This window comes from Protomyctophum bolini (assembly GCF_963924005.1).
Source record: "Protomyctophum bolini genome assembly, chromosome: 5".
NCBI lineage: Eukaryota > Metazoa > Chordata > Actinopteri > Myctophiformes > Myctophidae > Protomyctophum > Protomyctophum bolini.
Window position 1 is genome coordinate 38,587,743 of NC_137866.1, and position 20,882 is coordinate 38,608,624.

The 20,882-nt window shown below is 43.6% G+C and overlaps 1 protein-coding gene across 1 annotated transcript in view; it reads left to right on the forward strand.

Moving 5' to 3' along the window:
• The window catches only part of ift122 (intraflagellar transport 122 homolog (Chlamydomonas)), a 53,949-nt gene that overhangs the window by 22,470 nt on the left and 10,597 nt on the right, over positions 1-20,882 (forward strand). The window contains exons 18-26 of the mRNA XM_080763749.1: positions 1,233-1,399; positions 7,481-7,652; positions 9,810-9,912; positions 13,436-13,576; positions 14,130-14,227; positions 16,318-16,418; positions 18,052-18,217; positions 19,958-20,075; positions 20,680-20,808. Of these exons, the coding sequence (XP_080619875.1) occupies positions 1,233-1,399; positions 7,481-7,652; positions 9,810-9,912; positions 13,436-13,576; positions 14,130-14,227; positions 16,318-16,418; positions 18,052-18,217; positions 19,958-20,075; positions 20,680-20,808 (1,195 nt within the window). The remainder of the gene's footprint in view (positions 1-1,232; positions 1,400-7,480; positions 7,653-9,809; positions 9,913-13,435; positions 13,577-14,129; positions 14,228-16,317; positions 16,419-18,051; positions 18,218-19,957; positions 20,076-20,679; positions 20,809-20,882) is intronic.

The following is a 20,882-nucleotide window of genomic DNA, read 5'->3' on the forward strand; positions in this document are numbered from 1 at the left end:
CTATAGGTGGTAATGCTACACATTCTATATCTAAATACTGTATACACTACACACAAAATTTGTTCCAATGGATCCAATGTAGTTATTTAGTCGGACGATCATGCTAATACTTTTCATTGGTTAAATATTTATAAAACCCACAGACACACTTAACCGCTTTCAACTGGCCTCCCTTTTCAACATGTATCATTATAGTCGAAATCTTGATTCTTTCTAAACTAAATAACCCTTGGCAAAAAATAGTTGGGGCCCTATAGACCCCGTAACACTTTAGCAGCATTTAGCAGAAGCTAATTCCGCATTATGCCGACTCCCTTATTTGTGTCTGGAGGTGTGGCTGAGCCTGCTGTTACGATATCTGAAAGACTCATGTTTCACTCACAATTGATGCAGCATTTCAAAGACATTATTTATTCGTTAAACCTATGAAATAAGTTTAGCGCAGTATCTTCTTGTCTAGAAATGGAGTGTATTTCCCCTCTCTCTCTCTCTAATTGTCCTATAATCAGCAGAAGTAAGCTAGTGTCAATTCCTTGTGTCAATTGTGTTTATATAAGATGTTAGTCTATTCAAAGACGATATGTGCTCGGCAATGCCATTCGCTACTACTTTAGTTTGATTATTCCATTGCACAGGAAATCAAGAACGGATTACAATAATTTAACATTATCTATTATCAGCCGGGATTTGTCCGTCATTACATACAGTAAGTGGCTCATTGCAGATTTGAACACTGCGGCACTTCTGAATTAAGTCAATTATTTATTTTACTGTTATCCATAAGAGTGACTGTTATTACAGTAGCAGTTGCCAGTTAAGCTTATCAAAGACAAATAAAATGTCATTTGATCTGTGTTTGCTATAACCACACCAGACCATTCAGTTGAATTAATCCATAAAACAAGCGATTGCTGTAATTTATTTCTCTGTCAGCAATGCATGAGTGATAATTCTGTGTATGAAATATTATTTTATTCCAAGGCAATCAACGTCGGACTGCCTCTTCACTCTTCCATGAGCAGAGAGGGAGAGAGCGTATATGTTACCACTGGGGACTGGACATAAAGCATAGCGCAGCTGGCTCTTAAAGGCAATGGCACCTGGCATGCTGATTGGTTTGATTAATGTAACGCCAAAACCACAACTATGCAATAATAAGGAGTAGTGCAGGTGTTTTAGGCATAGGGTTTAAAATGCTTAACATGTTGATGGCACTCTCTCACTTCTTGTAGGAGTTCATAGGAGGGACGGACCCGCAGAATTCAAAGATACTGATGACCAAACAGGCGGACTGGGCTAAGAACAGCAAGGAGCCACGGGCAGCGGCAGAGATGTACCTGTCTGCAGGCGAACACCTCAAAGCCATAGACATCATTGGAGAGCACGGCTGGGCCGACATGTGCGTGGTAATTTCTCTGTGTTTACCAGATCAACTTGCTGATGTGCAAGCACACAACTCGTTGCATTGCCGTTACTTATTCGTTATTAGTGTGGTTGCCCTAAAGGGGCAACCAGACTCTTGTAAGTGTAACACTTTATTATTATTCTCTCCACTACTGGAGTAAGACAAAGTTGTAAGACAAAGTTTGGCGCCCTACAACAACAAGAAGTTTTGACTGTACGCACTTGAGCCATATGTCAAATTGACCGGAAAAATCGGGAATCGAGCGCTTGTACTGTGCGAAGAGAAATGTTGTATATTTGATTTGATATGAATTTATTAGTGAATTAAATTTCCCCATTGACATGAATGGGGAAATGCAAAAAAACACATTCAAGTATTTTTCCCTCTGAGACTTTAAGGACTATAGTTACAAAACTTTCAGGGATATTTCCTAATTATCACTAAAATTAATTAAAAATATAATTTTTTAGGTCGGCCTCATGGTGGCGCTATAACATCCCACTTTACCTTTTGGCTCATAACTCTTGAACCGTAGGTCGTAAAATCACAAATATGTTTACCCTGGATTCCTTGGGTCATGACGCATCTCCCCATATAGGCCACGCCCTTTTCCGCCATGATGGATTTTCCGCCATTTTGAATTTTGTCCAAAACACACTTTTTGCTTTTCCCCCTACAGATTTTGTCCAAATGTCACAGAAATCGGCACACGTGACCTCTGGACCCATCCGATTAAAAAAACAACTTCAGAATTTCGGTAGTGCGTATCGTTCGGCCGTAACCGTCGACCGAAGTCAGTAGGAGGGGCCTATATCACGAAAAACGCCATAAATCACGAACGGCATGTCCAATCCATCCGAAATTTGAATCGCATGTCCGGGGTGGTTCGTTCGACCGAGTTGCGAAAGCAATTCCATTTTCATCCACAGGGGGCGCCGCAAACGCGAAAAATGTAACCGTCTGTCGGGAAAACATGAATTTCGGGGGTCGAATCCCCTCCGAATTACTTACACGCGACCTGAGACGTGACTCGAAACTGTAGCAGGCCGGCGATATCAGCGGGAGGGGTATATATGTAAGCCGCCGCGGCAACCACACTCTGCAATTTTTCAAAATTGCGACCTTTCTAGTTGATGTTGTTATTGTCGCATGTAATTTTAATATGGGATAATGAGCTTATTTAGAACAGTGATTAATCCATTAAGATCTGAGGCCCATTCTACAAATGCCTTCTAGATCAATAGTTCTCAAACTTGTCTGTGTCAAGGACCCCCAAATGAATACATGGACACAGACTCCCCCATCTGAAAATGTTTTGTGCCAGGGACCCCCAGAAGAGAATACATTTTTCCAAAGAAAATTGATTAAAAAAATTGATTTACAAGCGCTGTGAGCTTGTATATCTGCTATTTTCGAGAACCAATAATGTTCTAATAAATATAGAGTTTTCTGAAAAACGCTATATTTATATCTAAAATCTAAAATGACACAGATGATTTCCCAGCGTTTATGGTGCAGTTGACCAGGAGTAAATTTGAGGTGTTCCAATTTTATTCAATCAGATTTATTACAATCAGAAACTGGTATTTGCTGTGGACATGGCATATATAAGCTATACTAATGTTTATGGATGGGATTATTAGATTTGTCTTCTTGGACAAGACTTTGCCAATTTCAGACATCCACGACTTTTGATGTCATGAGGTGCAGTGATTCTCAAAGTGGGGAATGGGGACCATGGGAATGGTTCAGTTTAGCTCATATTTGATTCGCTAGAAGGTAATGCAGAGAGGCAAATATGTTTCATTATTCACAATCTGTAGTCAGTTTCTAGAGATATGATAAATTGTACCAAACAATAAAGATTACATCCCAGGGAGTTGGGGACAAGATTTTCATTAAACGGGGCTCAATGTGTTTGTATCTGGGGCACCTGTGACATGAAACAGCCTGACAAGTCATTACCTAGAGACATGGTTTTTCAGTGACAGTGACTCGCTACATCTAATGACACTAGCCAGGGGGATTTTACAAGAATGCAAGCAAATGTTTGTGTTCTGTTTAAACTTTTTAAAACCAAAATGCTAAATAGATAGCATCACGTCTCAAACTTTTTCATGTCAGGTAGGCTACTCCAGATTGATTGATGTATTTGGCCGCGGACCTCCTTGCAAGACGTGTAGTGTTTCAAAAATATTCCACATTTGACCTTTTGTCATGGCAAATCTACAAGCTTACAATGTGTCACGACAACCTTGTAGAGCAAGCTATTTTCAAATAGGTGATGGGTAAATAGTAAAGTGATTCAACTGTTATTAATGCTCTATTAACTCATTTTGCTGGGGTCCCGGGACCTCACTTTGAGAACCACTGTCGTAACTGTCCTGAAATCACTGTCAGTGGGGGGCTCAGGTTCTGTGGATTGTTTGGGTTTGAGCTCCAGAATACAACTGCTTAAGCTCATGAATATGGATAGCAATGTCTAAGGTTATAAGGATAGCGCTCTTCAAATCTAATGCTAATGCCATGTATTCATAGCCCTGCACACATCCGGCCTCAGGGTATTAGACACCTAGCTGATGGCATACAGAGTGAAAGCTGATGAAGTACAAAGAGGTTGTTTACCAGCAAACATCAGTTCATCAATTCTCTCACGCATGCATGCACACACGCAAGCACACACACACACACACACACACACACACACACACACACACACACACACACACACACACACACACACACACGTATGACCGTACTTGTGAACATATCAACACTTTAGGGCAGCAATTTTATAAATGCCATTGGTACCATTTTTCTTTTTACATCAAAAATCAACAAGCTCTGCTCAGTGTGTGACACTGGCATTCAACTAAGTATAACTGAGGCATAAATCTAATCCCAACAACACCTAACTTCTAAGCCTCCCCAAATCTTTTTGTAACCACAAAACAATGTGTTTTGTTCCTTGTGAGAACCAGGAAAGGTATTTTAGACCACAATGTCTATTTCTCAAATTCTACTAATACTTGTGTGGACATTTGGCCCTCACAAGAATAGTAACACACACACACACACACACACACACACACACACACACACACACACACACACACACACACACACACACACTCTGTTGTGAGTCATGGGAAAGGGGCTAGCCTGCCAGTGTGTGAGAGTAGCTGGGAAGCTGGTAGACAGAGACCGATATGGCTGTGTCCCGGGCCTGTCGTATCACACAACTCCCTACAGACTTCCCATCTGACCCAGTGTCTGCTAACTGTCACTCACAGCCTGCACTGACCTAGAGCAGCGGGGTTAACACTGTTTAGGGCCAACACACACTGAACACTCTCGGAAAGTAACAAAATACATTTAGTCAAGTTACAAGTACCCTATACTCTTTAGGCCAATCCACACCAATGCAACTCATTGCTACTTGCAACCATTATCTCCAAATTGCACCAGTCTGCAACTGGTCAGTCCAGACCGCTGCAATGGTCTCTAAAATGTTTTTGTTTTGTTGCAAGGAGTTGCATTTGTGTGGAATGACCTTTTAAAGCAAAATGTTTGTACACTAAGTATGTCCATTTTTCAATACTTTATACTTCTACTCCAAAGGCAGTGGCAAATATTTTACTTTTTACTGTACTGTACAATCTACAGGGGTTTGTCGATATGCAAGTAAAAACAAAATGACACATGACTTTTTCTAGCTTGTAACAGAGTGTTTCTACATTTTGGTACTTTTTCTTAGGTTATCCCAACCCCCCCCCCCCCCCCCCCCCATACTCGTGCTCATTAATACATACATACATAGGTGAACACATAGGTGTACACGGACATTGCTGTTCCTTGGAGTGGTTGCACCACTCAAAAAAAAACAAAGTTTGAGTAGTTCTTCCACCACTGCAGTGTTGATTTTGTCGACTAAAATCGTCGACTAAATCAAAACTGTAGATTTAGTCGACTAAAATCTTACGATATTTAGTCGACTAAAACTAGACTAAACACTAAAACATTCCAGGTGACTAAATTGTGACTGAAACTAAATGAAAACTATTCAAGAGACTAGGACTAAAACTAAAAATTTGCTGCCAAAAACAACACTGCACCACTGAATGTTAGTATTCTTGTCAGGCTTCATCTAATCTGACCTGACTAACACTGACTGGGCTGGAATGATGTTGCATTTCTTCTGTCAGAACAGAAGCCAAAATGAGGGTGCAACAGTTCATCCAACTAATCCATTAATCAATTAGTTATCAAACAAGATTTGATGATTTATAATTGAATAAGCTCACAACGCAACACATTGTGACCTTGTTATTTTGAGCTTATTATTGCAGATGTGCTATTTTCAAATAGCCAATGTTGGAATAGTTATATAATAATTCTTAACAACAAAGTAACTAGTACGTTTTCAAATAATTGTAGTGGAGTAATAGTACAATATTTGCCTCTTAGCAAAGTAGCGGAGTAGAAGTAAAAAATATTGAACATTGTACAGTACTTGAGTAAATGTACTTAGTTACTTTCCACCACTGTCTGATTGTTCTCCCGGGGTGACGTACATGTAAACACAGACAAGACATCCACTAACGGTAAAAAGAGGCCATTAAAAAAAGAAAACTAAAGAATAAAAGAAGAACTAAAAAGAAAGACAGTTGTACACTCCTGGGCAGCTATAAATACTAGGCTGATGCCCGTTGGGAACATTGCCCATTGGGGATGCAAGACCTGTTGTACACGCTGTCAGAGTACCTGTTGTACTTAATGCTTACCACTATCATAGTACTCGGATGCCGGTCTATGATGTCAGTACAGTATGACATCACGTTGATGACGTCAGGGATCTCTACACATACCGTAATGTGAGCATTAAATGGACACGGACATCAGGGATGGAGCATGTGACATCACATGACATCATCAGGGATGGAGATCCCTGATGTCATCAATAGTAAGCCCATATGGAGATCCCTGATGTTATCAATATTGGCCAGAAACTCTACATCTGACCTCAAACCCTTAGATCTCCATATATGGAGCTGACCTGTTTCTGACATTCCATATGTTGATCTTTCCCCATCTTCGATGTCTTCCTTTTGACTGATACCTGTCCATTTAAACCCCAAAGTTATTAGTGCAGCTCGCCCAGCAGCCGGCGAAAACTAGACTTCTTAACAGGCCCGAAAATTAAGATCTTACCCCCCATGCCAAAGCGCCAGCGCTCGCCCAGCAGTCTGCTGTCACCCAGGTGGATATGTTGATCTTAGCCCCCATTCCAAAGCGCCATGCGCTCACCCAGCAGTCTGCTGTCACCCAGGCGGATATGTTGATCTTAGCCCCCATTCCAAAGCGCCATGCGCTCACCCAGCAGTCTGCTGTCACCCAGGCGGATGTGTGCACACTTCTCACCATCAGGCGTCTTACTGGTAGAGATACAGTTCCAGACATCCGCTCCGACTGACTCGGCGCGTCACTGCACTTAGAGTATTAAAAGGATAGAGACTGAAACCCCCCCCCCCCCCCCCCCCCCCCGCTATTCATTTCAGTGGAAGTTGCTCAGTGGTATTTTGAAGCACCCGGAAGAACGGTCCACTTCCGTGTTTTTTTTTTATTTGGACACCAAATCTGGTGTCCAAAATGAAGAAGTGCAAACGGGCGCTCAATGTTAAACCCCAACGGGGTTTCCTCGTCATAAATCCACGGGTCCGCTTGCAGTCCCCGCTCTTACCACTAGGTCTGAGCGCCTCAACGTTGGAGAGCCTCACTGGGGGCTTGGTACTTGGCGATACATACGCACACCAAGTTTGAAGACGGATTGGTCAGACAGCTCTCGAGAGGATATGCAAGGACACATGGACGGACAAACACACACACACACACACACACACTCACTCACAGCATTTATAGATAGAGATGGACACATAAATATAGCCATGCCATGCTGAAAGGTTGTGTGAAGCCTCAGTACTGCATGTGCAGAGCAAGACACGCACCCACACACACCTGCCCCGTTTGTGCTCATGTGTCCCGTCCCGTCCCCCCCGCCCCTCTGCTCTCATCCAGGCTGATCGACATCGCCCGCAAGCTGGACAAGGCGGACCGCGAGCCTCTGGCGAAGTGTGCGCTCTACTTCAGGAGGCTGAAGCACCACGGCTACGCCTCAGAGACCTACTCCAAGATGGGAGACCTGAAGGCGCTGGTGCAGCTGCACGTAGAGGCATGCCACTGGGAGGAGGTCAGTGAGTGGTGGGGAGAAGTACTCCGTTGTTTTACTTAGTATCAAGTACAAGTATCAATACTGCAATGTAGAAATACTCACGGTACAAGTAAATGTCACAGAATTAAAAAATGTACTTGAGTAAAAGTACAAAAGTGTTGCCATCAAAATGCACTTAAAGTACCGAAAGTAGAAAGTACTCACTATGCAGAATGTCCCATTCCAAGTTTTCGAATGTATACAAATCTTTTGAAAATGGCAGCTCACAATCGCAACGCATTGTGAGCTTGTAGATCGGATATTGGCCGAAATATATATAGGGCTGAAGTGGTTACTGTATTTTTTTTAATAATAATCAAAATCTACAAAGTAACTAGTAACTAAAGTTTTCAAATAATTGTAGTGGGAGTAAAAGTACAATATTTGCGTCTGAAATGTAGTGGAGTAGAAGTAAAAGTACTGATAATTTGAAATACTCAGGTAAAGCAAAAGTACCTCAAATTTGTATTTATATAGTAAATGTACTTAGTTACCTTCCACCACCTTGAAGAGGTCTGACACACTTTTACAACACCTGAGAGACTCACCTTCTGTGCTGAGTGTGCTCATTATGACATATATGGAGTACCCCTTTAGAATGTTCCCAGAAATATACTGCGTTGTGAGCCATATATAGAGCCGTGCTACATCAACCAGTCAGAAATGTCTTGTCATCACTCCCCACGGGAGATACGAAAAAATGCAGAATGTTGATGTCTCTAAATTGAACCCACTAGGAAATGTATTGTCAGTGACGCGAACAATGACACGTTAAGTCTGCGATAATAATGCTCATGGACCGGAGCTAATCGACCAGCCTGCGGTTCCTCCGAATCCACATGCCTGAAGTGTCTGTGATTAGGAAGCGAGACACAAGAAGCGCTCTAATGCATTAAAGCACATTAGCTTTTTCAAACTATTCCTTTTCCCCCCAATCAATGTCGCCCATCAGAGGCGCCTCACACTATGCATTATGCAGACACCAAGCAAATATTACATTTCCTTAATCCATCGGCAGTGTTTTAATCGAGTTACAGGCATTACAGAGATGCTGACTGATCTGCGCGGTGAAACAGAATACAAAGAGAGAGAGAGCATTAATTGTGCTCTTATGATTCTGCAGCGCTCTGAGAAAACACTTTTGGATATTTGTATTTGATGTGGAGAGAGATAGAAAAGGCGAGCCTGTGGATGTGGGAGAAATGTTATGCTTTACATCAATTCACTGGGGGAGGTGGAAAAATCAGGCAGGACACCCGCTGCACCACATTACGGGGCTACAGTATATGGATGCTGTTCACTGCATCATCTCTCTCTCTCTCTCTCTCTCAAACTCCAGTGTGACTTCGCTGGGCTCGGCCTTACAGTGTGGTATGCCTGGAGTGTGTGTTTCTTGGCTGAGGTTTTGCCAAGGGACATTTAGTTTAATCAGTCAACATGACAGGCAGATATACGTTCATTGGGCCCTGTAACGCCACCCGAAATCCTGTCCTGTTCTAGCAGCCCTTCCAGTCCAGTGCTCTAATTGACTGTGAAATTGAATTGGCCCCCACACTTGTCTTTACTCCACGCTCATTAATATTGCTTTCACCAATGTTTTGACTAGAAATAATGTGGGTTTGTTTTGACTAGAAATAACATTTGAGTTGTAATTTATCTGTTCTTAGCCGGCGAGCACTTGCGGTGACTCAGCTCCTGCCTGTAAGACGATGATGTCATACAGTACACCAGTGGTCCTCAAACATTGATATGTATTTGGCCGTGGACCCTCATCTGAAAATGAGTAGAATCAAATCTGTCCATAAGAAAAGATTTGTGTTGTTAAAATCATTCAAAATTTCTCAAGATTTTTCAAACTATTTTAAAATGTCAGATCTACAAGCTCACAACGAGTGATGTTCTGTAAAGCTTGTGGATTGACCTTTTGCTTCAAATTAATACATTTGACTTGGGGACTCCTTGGAACCCCCTCAAGGACCCCTGGGGGGTGGGGGGGCCCAGCCCCCACTTTGAGAACCACGGCAGTACACCTGTAAATCCTCACATGTAATCACATCATAGTGAATCTGTTAACATTTTGTTGGGACATTTAAGGAGAACCGTCAATACTCCTGTTATTTCCTCACCGTTTCTCAGGCCTTCTCGCTGGTGGAGAAACACAGCCAGTTCAAGGATGACGTCTACGTGCCCTATGCCCAGTGGCTGGCTGAGAACGACCGCTTTGAGGAGGCACAGAAAGGTGAGTCTCCCAAGTCAATGTGCCTGACTGCCCCTAACCCTTTAGCTTGCTGGCCAGTGTTTTTTCTAAACAGTGTACCGTGCCCGCCGTATACTACTACTACTAGGCCGTAGTTCACCGTAGCCCGCCGTAGTCTGAAAACCCACCTCTTCAGACTCCATCTTAGCCCATAGCACTTGCCGTAGCACTAGCCTTGACGATCTTACATTAAGGCTCAACTTATGTCACTTAGGGTTAGGGTTAGGGTTAGGGTTAGGGTTGGCTGACATAGAAACATATAGCTTTAGATTGTGGGGGCCTAAATAATATGGTAGAAGCGTTTTTTATCAATATTTGATCAGTGTCACCATGGTCCACACACTACAAATTAACTCATCCATCGCTTCTAAGAAGTGCCAAAAAGTCCCTAAGCGCCAGTCTCTATACATTTTTTTATTTTATTTTAATTTTAATTTTGAGTTAAACTCAAAACAGTCAAGAATTGCAAAAGACACAAGCAAAGTCAGTTTCAAGGTTTGTATTGGAAACCAGAAGTAGTTCAGTTCAGTTCATACATATAGCACAGTTTAGTCCATTTCAGGTTTTCACAATAACCAAAATAACCCAGGTGGTGCACCACTGTTGCAGAACCAAAATAAATAAACTCCACTTCGGGATTTCGTTTAGACCAAACAAAATAAAAGAAAATAAACAAGGCAGCGTCCTAGCTGGCGCGTGCGTGCGTGTGTGTGTGTTTGTGTGTAGTGTAGGGTGTTAGCCCCCGCTGCTAGCTCCTTGTAGCTCACCAACAGCAAGTTGCAACCCTCAGTAGTTCATAGTTCATACAGCTCCTCTCAAGACAGGCTGGCTCGGATGCTTCCTCTTTGAAAGACAATGTTGTCGAGTTGCAGCGATGCCGTTTAGACGAGGGCACTGTTTGTTGAACGTTCCCTAGGACAACCCACCAGGCTCGACCCTGGATTGCTGTCCGGCGAGTTGGTGTATTAACTTTGTATTTAGGGTTTCTTCCTGGAGGCTGAACCCTTGACAGTAAAACAGGCCAATGAAATAAACAGTAATATAGTGACGTCACACTATCAGCCCCTCCCCTAACCCCTCCCCCTTTATCATACAACTACAGCTGTGGGTGTGGCTTCAGTTCAGGTGGATCACCACCCATCAGGCAAACCAGGCATACTTAATGAACTGGTGGGCGTGTCCACATAAAAGCATGATTTTAACAAATACGGTACACTTATATTATAATAATACCTGATGATCATGTTTTAGGGTTGAAAAAAATCGTGGCAATTAAAAAATCTTTAAGCAATTAAGTCCTCGAAAATAGCCGATCTACAAGCTCGGTGCGCGCCGCTGTACAGCACATCGGCTATTTATTTTGACACATTTTTTTAAACGTAAAATGTCCGCATATAGTGACTACAGACCTTTTATTTCTAACACAGTATTTCCACACAGTGGTGTATTGCTATTTTTACTCAAGTAAAAACAATGTGAGTACTTCTTCGACCCCTGCATACATGCCTCTAATCATCAGCCGCTACTACAAGCGGCCCTGATGATGATTACTGACTGTAACCATAGTCCTAATCAGCTCATAGATTTATAATTATGATCCCAGCATGCATATTTCCTCCTCAGGATAATCCCCCCCTGTCTGTCTGTCTGTCCGTCTCTCTGTCTCTGTACAGAACGCGGGCGTGAGCTGCAGCAGGCCTGATTGCACTGTAACTCGCCCGTGGTCATTCATTGTGCTGATTGTGTATATTTTGGGCCGGCGGGGCAATGCAGTTTTATGTTACAAGTGATTGCAATAGAATTCCTAACGTAGGCTTCCGGCCGCACACCACCACCACACTTTGGTTCTGTATGCGTGTGTGGGAGGAACTGAGTATAGGTAGCCTAAAGAACACAAGAGTTATAGCCTAGGAGCTCATACCACAGCCTATATATAACTACTTTATACTAAATCAGTGATTCTGGGCCTTTTTCATTTCAAGGGTTAGAGCCTATTTCACCCACGCAATAGCCTGGCCAATACTGTGTACCGAAACCTGAATACACAGTGTCAGAGCAATAACCCAGGCCCTATGTACTGTAGTTTATACACACACACACACACACACACACACACACACACACACACACACAAAATTTAAAAAGTTTTTTAAAACAACACAATGCTGCCTCGTTATTTTCAGATACTTGCATTATATTATCATCACTTTACTCAAATCCAGCTCACGTGGAGTGTGTGTGTTTTTTTTACCAGTGAATGTGGAGATATAGTTAGGTCCATCATTAGAATGACGGGGGAAAAAACTCAGTTGGAGTTAGATTGTTTGACCGACGGTTTAGTCAGACGTGCTAATATTAGCTCGGATATAGCGCTTTTCTAAGTAGGCCTACCCAAGTCGATTTACATAAAGAACAGGAAGGAACCAACTTTATTTTACTAATACTTTACAGACGTAAAGAGTATTCAATAGCACTGAGTATAATAATAATAATAAAAAAGCGACAATATATCTATCTATCATATCACCATTGGCTCTTCTGTATGTTGAAGGAAGTCTTGGTTGGGGGTTGTGTGGAGGTCGTTCGGGGTGGGGGGGGGGGGGGGTGATTTTCCTGTACACTAACCAGCAGCAGCTGAGTGTGGTTTCTGTCCGGTTGAGTGGACTGATAAACACTTGGTGCTAATATGTTCTGACCCCCCCCACGGGACAGGGTCAACGTTTGGGTCGCCTCCCCAAAGCTGCTTCTAATTAGCCTCCGATAGGAAAATGAAGGATAGTCGGAACGCATGTTTATTAGCCCTTTGCTGTGTAAGTGCTGCTGCGTTTCGGTATTTAGTAGCGCTCCTCCCCTGCTTAGTTTGGTTGGAAATGACTTATGTTTGTGGTTCCATTTGAAAAATTAGCTAAACATTGTGAGGTGCAGTGAAGTACAAATTGCCTGTGGCATGCCAGACGTGTGTGTGTGTGTGTGTGTGTGTGTGTGTGTGTGTGTGTGTGTGTGTGTGTGTGTGTGTGTGTGTGTGTGTGTGTGTGTGTGTGTGTGTGTGTGTGTGTGTGTGTGTGTGTGTGTGTGTGTGTGTGTGTGTGTGTGTGTGTGTGTGTGTGTGTGTGTGTGTGTGTGTGTGTGTGATGCTCTTGCACGCGCCTCTGTGTCTGTGTGTGTGTGTCTGAGTGTTTTTTCTTTTAATGCTATAAAATCCTGGCAGCCTGGGAATGCTGGAGTGCGTAACAACAAACAGGTTAGCTCCCACAGGGCTAAAACTCAGTGGTGTACTTTACAGACGCAGCGGACTGGCCTGGGCAGCCCGTCGTAGCTGCCGCCGCAATGTGAGAGGCTGGAGAGTGGGACAGAGTTGTTAATGTGCTGTTGTTTTTAGCTCTGCATCGCTGCCGTACTGTACGAAAGCCTTATGTTTTCTAGGGCACGCCGCAGACAATCTGTCGCACTGTCTCGCACGCTCCACTCCCGCCCCCGACCAACGCCTTTTCTCTCCTCCCCCCAGCGTTTCACAAGGCGGGACGGGAGGGCGAAGCTGTGAAAGTGCTGGAGCAGCTTACCCAGAATGCCGTGGTGGAGAGCAGGTTCAACGATGCAGCGTACTATTACTGGATGCTGTCCATGCAGTGTCTGGACATCGCAAGGGGTGAGGCCCGCCATGAGCAAAAACACACAGGACCACAGTCTATAGATTGAATGTGCATATTTTGTTAATAAACATTAATGTACAAATGTAAATGGACCTCCGGGCATCGGTGGTAGAACATCTATCTATCTACACTATCTTTTACTTAAGTAAAAGTATAGTTACAAGTCAAAGTGCTGCATTCTGAATTTTACTTCAGTATGTCAAAATGTAATTGGAGCATCTGAAGTAAATACTAATATTGTGCAAAATGGCCATTTCAGTAATATATCAGTAATAAATACTATAGTATTGACACATAAAGTATAGTTAGTTATTAGTTAATGATCATATTTTATATTGCTAATCTCAATCAGTAAATTAATAAATCAGATTAAAGTAGAAAGTACAATATTTTACTCCATTTTCAACATTTTATGTCAGCACAATAGTTGAGTAAGTGTGGGTCCATTGGTTCATAGTTGACACTCAAGGAGTTGTACGTATTTTTGGTGTGCGTGCGTGCGACTGTGCGTGTGTGTGTGTGTGTGTGCGACCGTGCGTGTGTCTATAGAGATTGAAGAGCAGAAGAGTGAGATGCTGACTAAATTTGAGCGTTTTCAGCACCTGGCTGAGCTCTACCACGTGTACCACCCCATCCAGCGCTACACAGTAAGAACAGTGAACACTCACCATCTGTCTACCTAAAGATAGACTCTAGTCATATTCCCAACCTGTAACTGAAAGTTTACTGTGTTAGTTAGATTGATCATTAAAATTAAAACATTCTGAAAATTCACGTGGCCCATATCATCTGACTACTTTGAAGTGGTCAATAGGAACTTAAACTATTCTATGTTAGTTTCATTGATCGAAGCCGGAAAACCGTCGATTGATTGACCGTTAAATTAAACATGGTCTGAAAATGCATGCTGCCCATGCCATCTGACCACTCCATGTTAAGTGGTCAGATGATTGGGCTCCAAACACTTTAGAGATTTTCAAGGGCGCCCTGATCCAGAACTGCTGGTCTGCCTAAAGATAGATTCTTGGTACAGTCAAAGCAGGAAAGTCTCACGTTTTTAAGTGTGGGCTGAAAATGGAAAAAAAAAAATGATTGGACACAGTCGAGAGTTGTGGGATTTATAGGCAGAAACCACATAAGGAGATTGTGAGTGGGCCAAATCTCCAGGAGACTGCTATTAAAAGCATTTCCCCACCTTTTTCCAGACTCTGAAAAGCAGGAAGATTTGCCCAGGATTCTAAAATGACTTCTATTAGGCCTTGTTCACACTCCAGGCAAATCTTTAAGACTGACTGTCCACAGTCTTGTTTGCAAGTGATCAGATTGGATTTACGTAGGTATTCAAACATCTGCAAAAATAGCAGATCGGCTATTTTTAGAGATCGCCACCAAAAGTAGGCTTCAGTGTCCCATTGTCCAGAGACTGAGTCACACATTTTGAAATCAAATTATTTCAAAATGCAGAGGAATGTGGTTCAGATTTGAGTAGTGAAAATTGGTTTTTCATGTGGTTTTATGCCCTTCAGACTTGACATAACAAATCTGAGTCCAAACTGGCCAAAATGTACTGAGGCTTCTGTCACAGAATCTCCATTTTGGGTCTGTGTCCTCTGACCTTGCAGAGGCTCTGTCACCTTGACAATCTCTCATATCCTCCGCACACAGCGGTTCACAGCCTGAACACGCAGCGACCCCCATCATCCCTGCCCCCGGCCACCATGGTAACCAGTGGCTTGATTGATCATGATTACCAACCCACCAGTGGTCTTCCGAGACCTCCCACCCCCAGCACTAACATGCTTATAAACATAAGCATATCCTGGTTATGTGGATTCTGTATGGGGTGCCCTGTTTTGTGTCAATGAGGTGTGTGTGCGTGCGTGCATGCGTGCGTGCGTGCTTGCGTGCGTGCATGCATGCACGTCTGTCCCGTGTTTGTTGTTACAGTTGTGTGTGGTCACACCCATGCAATAGTGTAACATCACTGTGATCCAGACCAGAGCAGGAAAACTCTATATATCTTACTTTAACTCTCCCAAGCAGGCGGGCGGGCGGGCAGGCAGGCACCATGAACTTGAAGCATCTACCGCTGACTAAAAGTGCTGCGTTAGTGATTGCTCTAGTAAATGTTCCCTTCCTATACAAGCCCACCGGTGAAAGCCCCGTCCTGTGCTTTTGTCGGTGGGGATGAAGCGCTGCTCTAAGCTCTAGCTTTTTTATTAAGCCAAATTTGACGGCGGGAGAGGTAAAGGATGAAGGGGGAGGATGAGGGAAGAGGAAGCACAGATTTAAAGAGATCTATGTGATGAGCACTTTTTGGCGCTTTTGAAGGGAGCTAGTCATTTTTTTATCGTTTAATTTTTCAAACACAAGGAGAATTCACAACAAGCTCTCTGATTTATCGCAGTCGGAGATTATACTCGCCATTGTTTGCACACACTTTCTTAAAGTTTATTTATTTATTTCTATCTTTCCTCTTTTTCTTTGATATTTGTCTGTCTGTCTGTCTGTCTGTCTGTCTGTCTGTCTGTCTGACTGACTGACTGACTGACAGACAGACACTGGGTTACAACATTTGTGGGATAAAAATGTAGAGAAATAGTCTCCCTTTTGGTTCCGTGTCCTCTAACCTTGTAGATTCTCTGTCACCAATCTAACTAGTCTATCTTTTAGTCTATCTTTCTTTAACCATTGTCCTTCTCTAATAAATCGTCCCTCTACCATTTCCCCTGTCCAGGACGAGCCCTTCAGTTCCCACATGCCGGAGACTCTCTTCAACATCTGCCGGTTCCTCCTGAACAACCTCACAAAGGACATTCCACGGGGCATCTCCAAAGTGTATCCTTCCTCTCGCCGAAAGTAACCCCAACTAACCTCTGCTGCATGCCACACACTCCCATGTAATCTGTTGGGGGGAAAATGTGCTGTCTCCATGACTCCATCCTCTCTGGATAAAGTTGATAAAGTTGCTAATTTGAAACCAAGCGTGCTACAGAATACAGATAGCGACGCTGTAGAGGTGGGAAACAGACAGGCGGCGGGAGAAAGGGGGGAGCGTCGGGCGCCAAGCGCGGAAACGGTGGAGAGAAGGAAAAGAGGTGATGATGGGAAGGAGGAGAGGACGCCAGCAAGAGGCACATCCTCAGCAGCAACTAAAACAAACAAACTGATTAACCCAACTCTGTGCATACACTTTACACACACACACGCACACGCACACGTGCGCGCGCACACACACACACACACACACACACACACACACACACACACACACACACACACACACACACACACACACACACACACACACACACGCACTTCAAAAACACTTTGATTGGAACCAGCATGCACGTACACACTCGCACAGAGCCACGTCGGAGCATGAGGAAGGAAATCCCGGCCTTGCAGACGGAAATCAGGAAGTGCAGCTGCTGGGCTCTTCTCGGGTCAAGCAGAGTTGCTCGGAAAACTTTGAACCGTGATTCATGGATAGAGGCACAGGGCAGGGAATACACAGGCCACACTGTCACAATATGCGCTTTACTATGCAACACAATAGGAGGACATGCACTTATCAGCAGGCCCTCCCGACGGCTTGAAGGAGGTTGGAGGTGCGTACGTGGCGTTTACAGTGACTAGTGGAAGGGATCCCAAACGTTTCCATGCCAAGGATGCTCTCTCTCTATATATACTGTACTGTATATGTGGAGAGGAACAGGGGGGTGTGTGTGTGTGTGTGGGGGGGGGGGGGGGTGTTAGTATCAGTAAGATAATGGAGGCTGCTGCAGCTGCAACTCATTGACCAGCCGCTGCCTGTCTCTAACTCTGATCTGCCTCCATATAAATACAAACAAGCAACAATTTCCTCCTCTCAAACAGAAAAAATGTTGGAAGAAAAAAAACAAAAAACCCCACATGTTCCTGTATATACATACAACACGCAGGCCTTACGGATAACCTAAGCAAAGTGTTTAAAGTGTCATTCTAGTGTTCATGGCAGAACAGAGCAGAACGTGTTGGTATGTGGCCGCGGTTAGAAGAACAAGGCTCAGAATATTCTACGTCGCTGGTTCCCAGTCACCCTGGTGTCTCCCGTTTTTGTAGGCATCAACATCAGATAGAATGATAGATTATAGACACCAATGTGCACAGTTTTTAAATGTACAAATAATATTATATATTTTATATATATATTTTTTTTACATAATGGGTAGTTAAACAACTAGTCGACTGATAAACTAGGCAACTAGAAGTGAAAGCCCTGCCTCCAACACAATGGCAGACTCGGCCACGCCCCCAAACATACTTGTTTGTGTGTATGAGCTTTCTGTACATTTATTGAATAACAGCCAATGGATATGAACAGTAGCCTCCGTCCATTATTGCCGACAAGATGACCATTAAGTGTTAGTAGTCAAATTCAGATTGTAACCGGTGCGTCTCTAACCCTGTTTGCCTTAACCTGATGCAGCAACACCTTGTATGCACTGGCCAAGCAGAGTCGTAAGCTGGGGGCGTATAAGCTGGCCAGATATTCTTATGAGAAACTCCAGGACCTTCATGTTCCATCTCGCTTCCAGGACTCCATTGACCTGGACAGCCTCACCATCCGCTCCAAACCCTTCCATGACAATGAGGTACTTTCATGAGGATTATGTCTCCACGTCTATGCTCATGTGCTTACAACACAATGTTTTCTTAGCCACATGAACCCTAGCATCCTTATCCTGGGGGGCAAACATTGGTGGAACTAGGCGATCTACAAGCTCTTCAGCTAGCTGCGTGTTGTGCGTGTTTGCTGAGGTGAATCAGTGTAGCGAGAAAGGGGGGCTAGTGGAGACTCCTTTAAGAGTGGTTTAACAGTGGTTAAAGTTCGAGTGCCCATTTCCTCCTACATAATGACCATTTCCTCCTACATAATGACCGTTGGGTATTTCTGTAATATACATAATGCGTTCCTAACAAATACTGTGCATGAAAGTGTTAAAAAGTTGTGTTTGTGTGGAAAACATCCAACTGCTTCATTAAGAATGCTGGCTTGACTTCTTCACCGCCCACTTGTAGTCTCACAAAAGCACTTCTCTGCCCACCCGTCTGTCTCCTTTGCCAAATGCAAATTGGAATATTTTTTATATAAGTAACCTATAAGTAAGACCTGCCTCACATTAACAACGCGGGTTTAACTAAGGGTTAGGGTTAACCCTTTGGATAACCCATGGAGTACATATAACAAGACGTTTATGGTTGTTGAGGTGCATTCACAGTCACACTGGGCACAACACATGTATTACTTGAGAGACGTGATTCAATATTACCAGTAAGACGCCCCGAGGGAGAAGCCACGCTGAAACAACAGAGCTTCTTAATACGGCACAGTTGAGAAGCAGGAGTTAAACTAAATAATCTGGTGTCAGCGAGGTCAGATCTGGAGTTGCTGGCCGACTCCATATATTCATAATGCAGATCTAGTATGTCAAACCATGTATGGCTATAGTATCCAGGGTTTGATGAGGTCAGTGTTGATCTCCATATATGGAGATCCAGGTGATGATAGTCAGCTCCACATATGGAGATCCATGTGTTGTACCAACTTGGTTCATTTTCAATCATGACTCGCGTCGTGGCAACGACGCAGGTTATCATGAGACTGTGACAATATGGCCATATATTGACATATATGATATATGGGCTTTATATTGATGACATCAAGGATCTCCATATATGGGCATAACAGGGATTTTCCTTTTTAGTAATTGATTGATGTTTTCAGGCCTGAAACAACAGAGCCTCTTAATTCGGCACAGTTGAGACGCACGAGTGACGGATGTCAGATCGACATATGGATGCTGTCAGATCGACATATGGAGTCAATCATATAAATGTAGTCAACCATGATGGAATACCAGTAAGATGCCTGAGGGTGAGAAGCGTGCACTGGCCATATATGGAGCGTGTCTTGAGTGTACAGGGTTTGAGGAGGTCAGATCAACATAATGGAATGTCAGAACAGGTCAGCTCCATATATCCTTAATTTTCGGGCCTGTTCAGAACTCTAGTTTTCGCCACGGTCCAACGGTGGCAGAAATTAGCTGCTCACCGACGGACGGACAGGGGCCAAATACGGTGAACTATAAAGGGTTAAGCACGACACAAGCCAAGATTCATGTTTTGAGTTGTTATTAGAGAAAGTAAAAGATGTGTGTTAATTTTTTTTCATTTGCTGCTTTCTTTCGTTTCGGCATTTTACGACCATGAAGGACCTGATTGTCTTTACTATCATCTGTGTTTACCATGAAGGACCTGATTGTCTTTACTATCATCTGTGTTTACCATGAAGGACCTGATTGTCTTTACTATCATGTGTGTTTACCATGAAGGACCTGATTGAAGGCATGATGTGCTACCGCTGCTCCACCAACAACCCCCTGCTGAACTCCCAGGGCAGCGTGTGTGTCAACTGCAAACAGCCTTTCATCTATTCAGCTTCTTCCTATGGTCAGTTAACACACACACACACACACACACACACACACACACACACACACACGTCACACACACCTGCTGCCTAATGTAGTGTGACAGACATATACAGCGTACGACAGACATTGTGTCAGCAAAGCTTTCAGCCACCACAACAAACAAAGGACTGTTTCAGATTCAAGTAAGTGGCTTGGCAGTGTGACTGGTGTCTGGCACTATGGCTGCAGATTGCTTCTAACCCCAGAAAACCTGCCATATGAACAATATGCCCAGAGAAAAGAAAATGAAGCTTGTGAATCTGTTCTCTTTCCTCATTCCCCCCCACCTACACACACACACACACACACACACACACACACACACACACACACACACCTGCTTTACCTGCTACAATGTCTGAGGAAACGGAACAAAATATGTTTATTCTTATTTACTTGTACACAAGATCTATAACACACACACCTTGAACACACATGCACATACTCTCTCTCTCACACACACACACACACACACACACACACACACACACACACACACACACACACACACACACACACACACACACACACACACACACACACGTTTGCATTACTGATGCAGCATGTCTGGCTGTTTGCAGAGGTGCTCCCTCTGGTGCAGTTCTATTTGGAGGAGGGCATCACTGATGAGGAGGCTCTGTCCCTCATTGACCTGGAGGTCCCGCACGTCGACAGGAAGGCTACACGCTGGCAGGACATGAGCAGCGGCGGTATCCTTTGATGAACTCTACTACTGTTTATATACACACACACAAACACGCACACGCAAACAGTCAACGTGCTT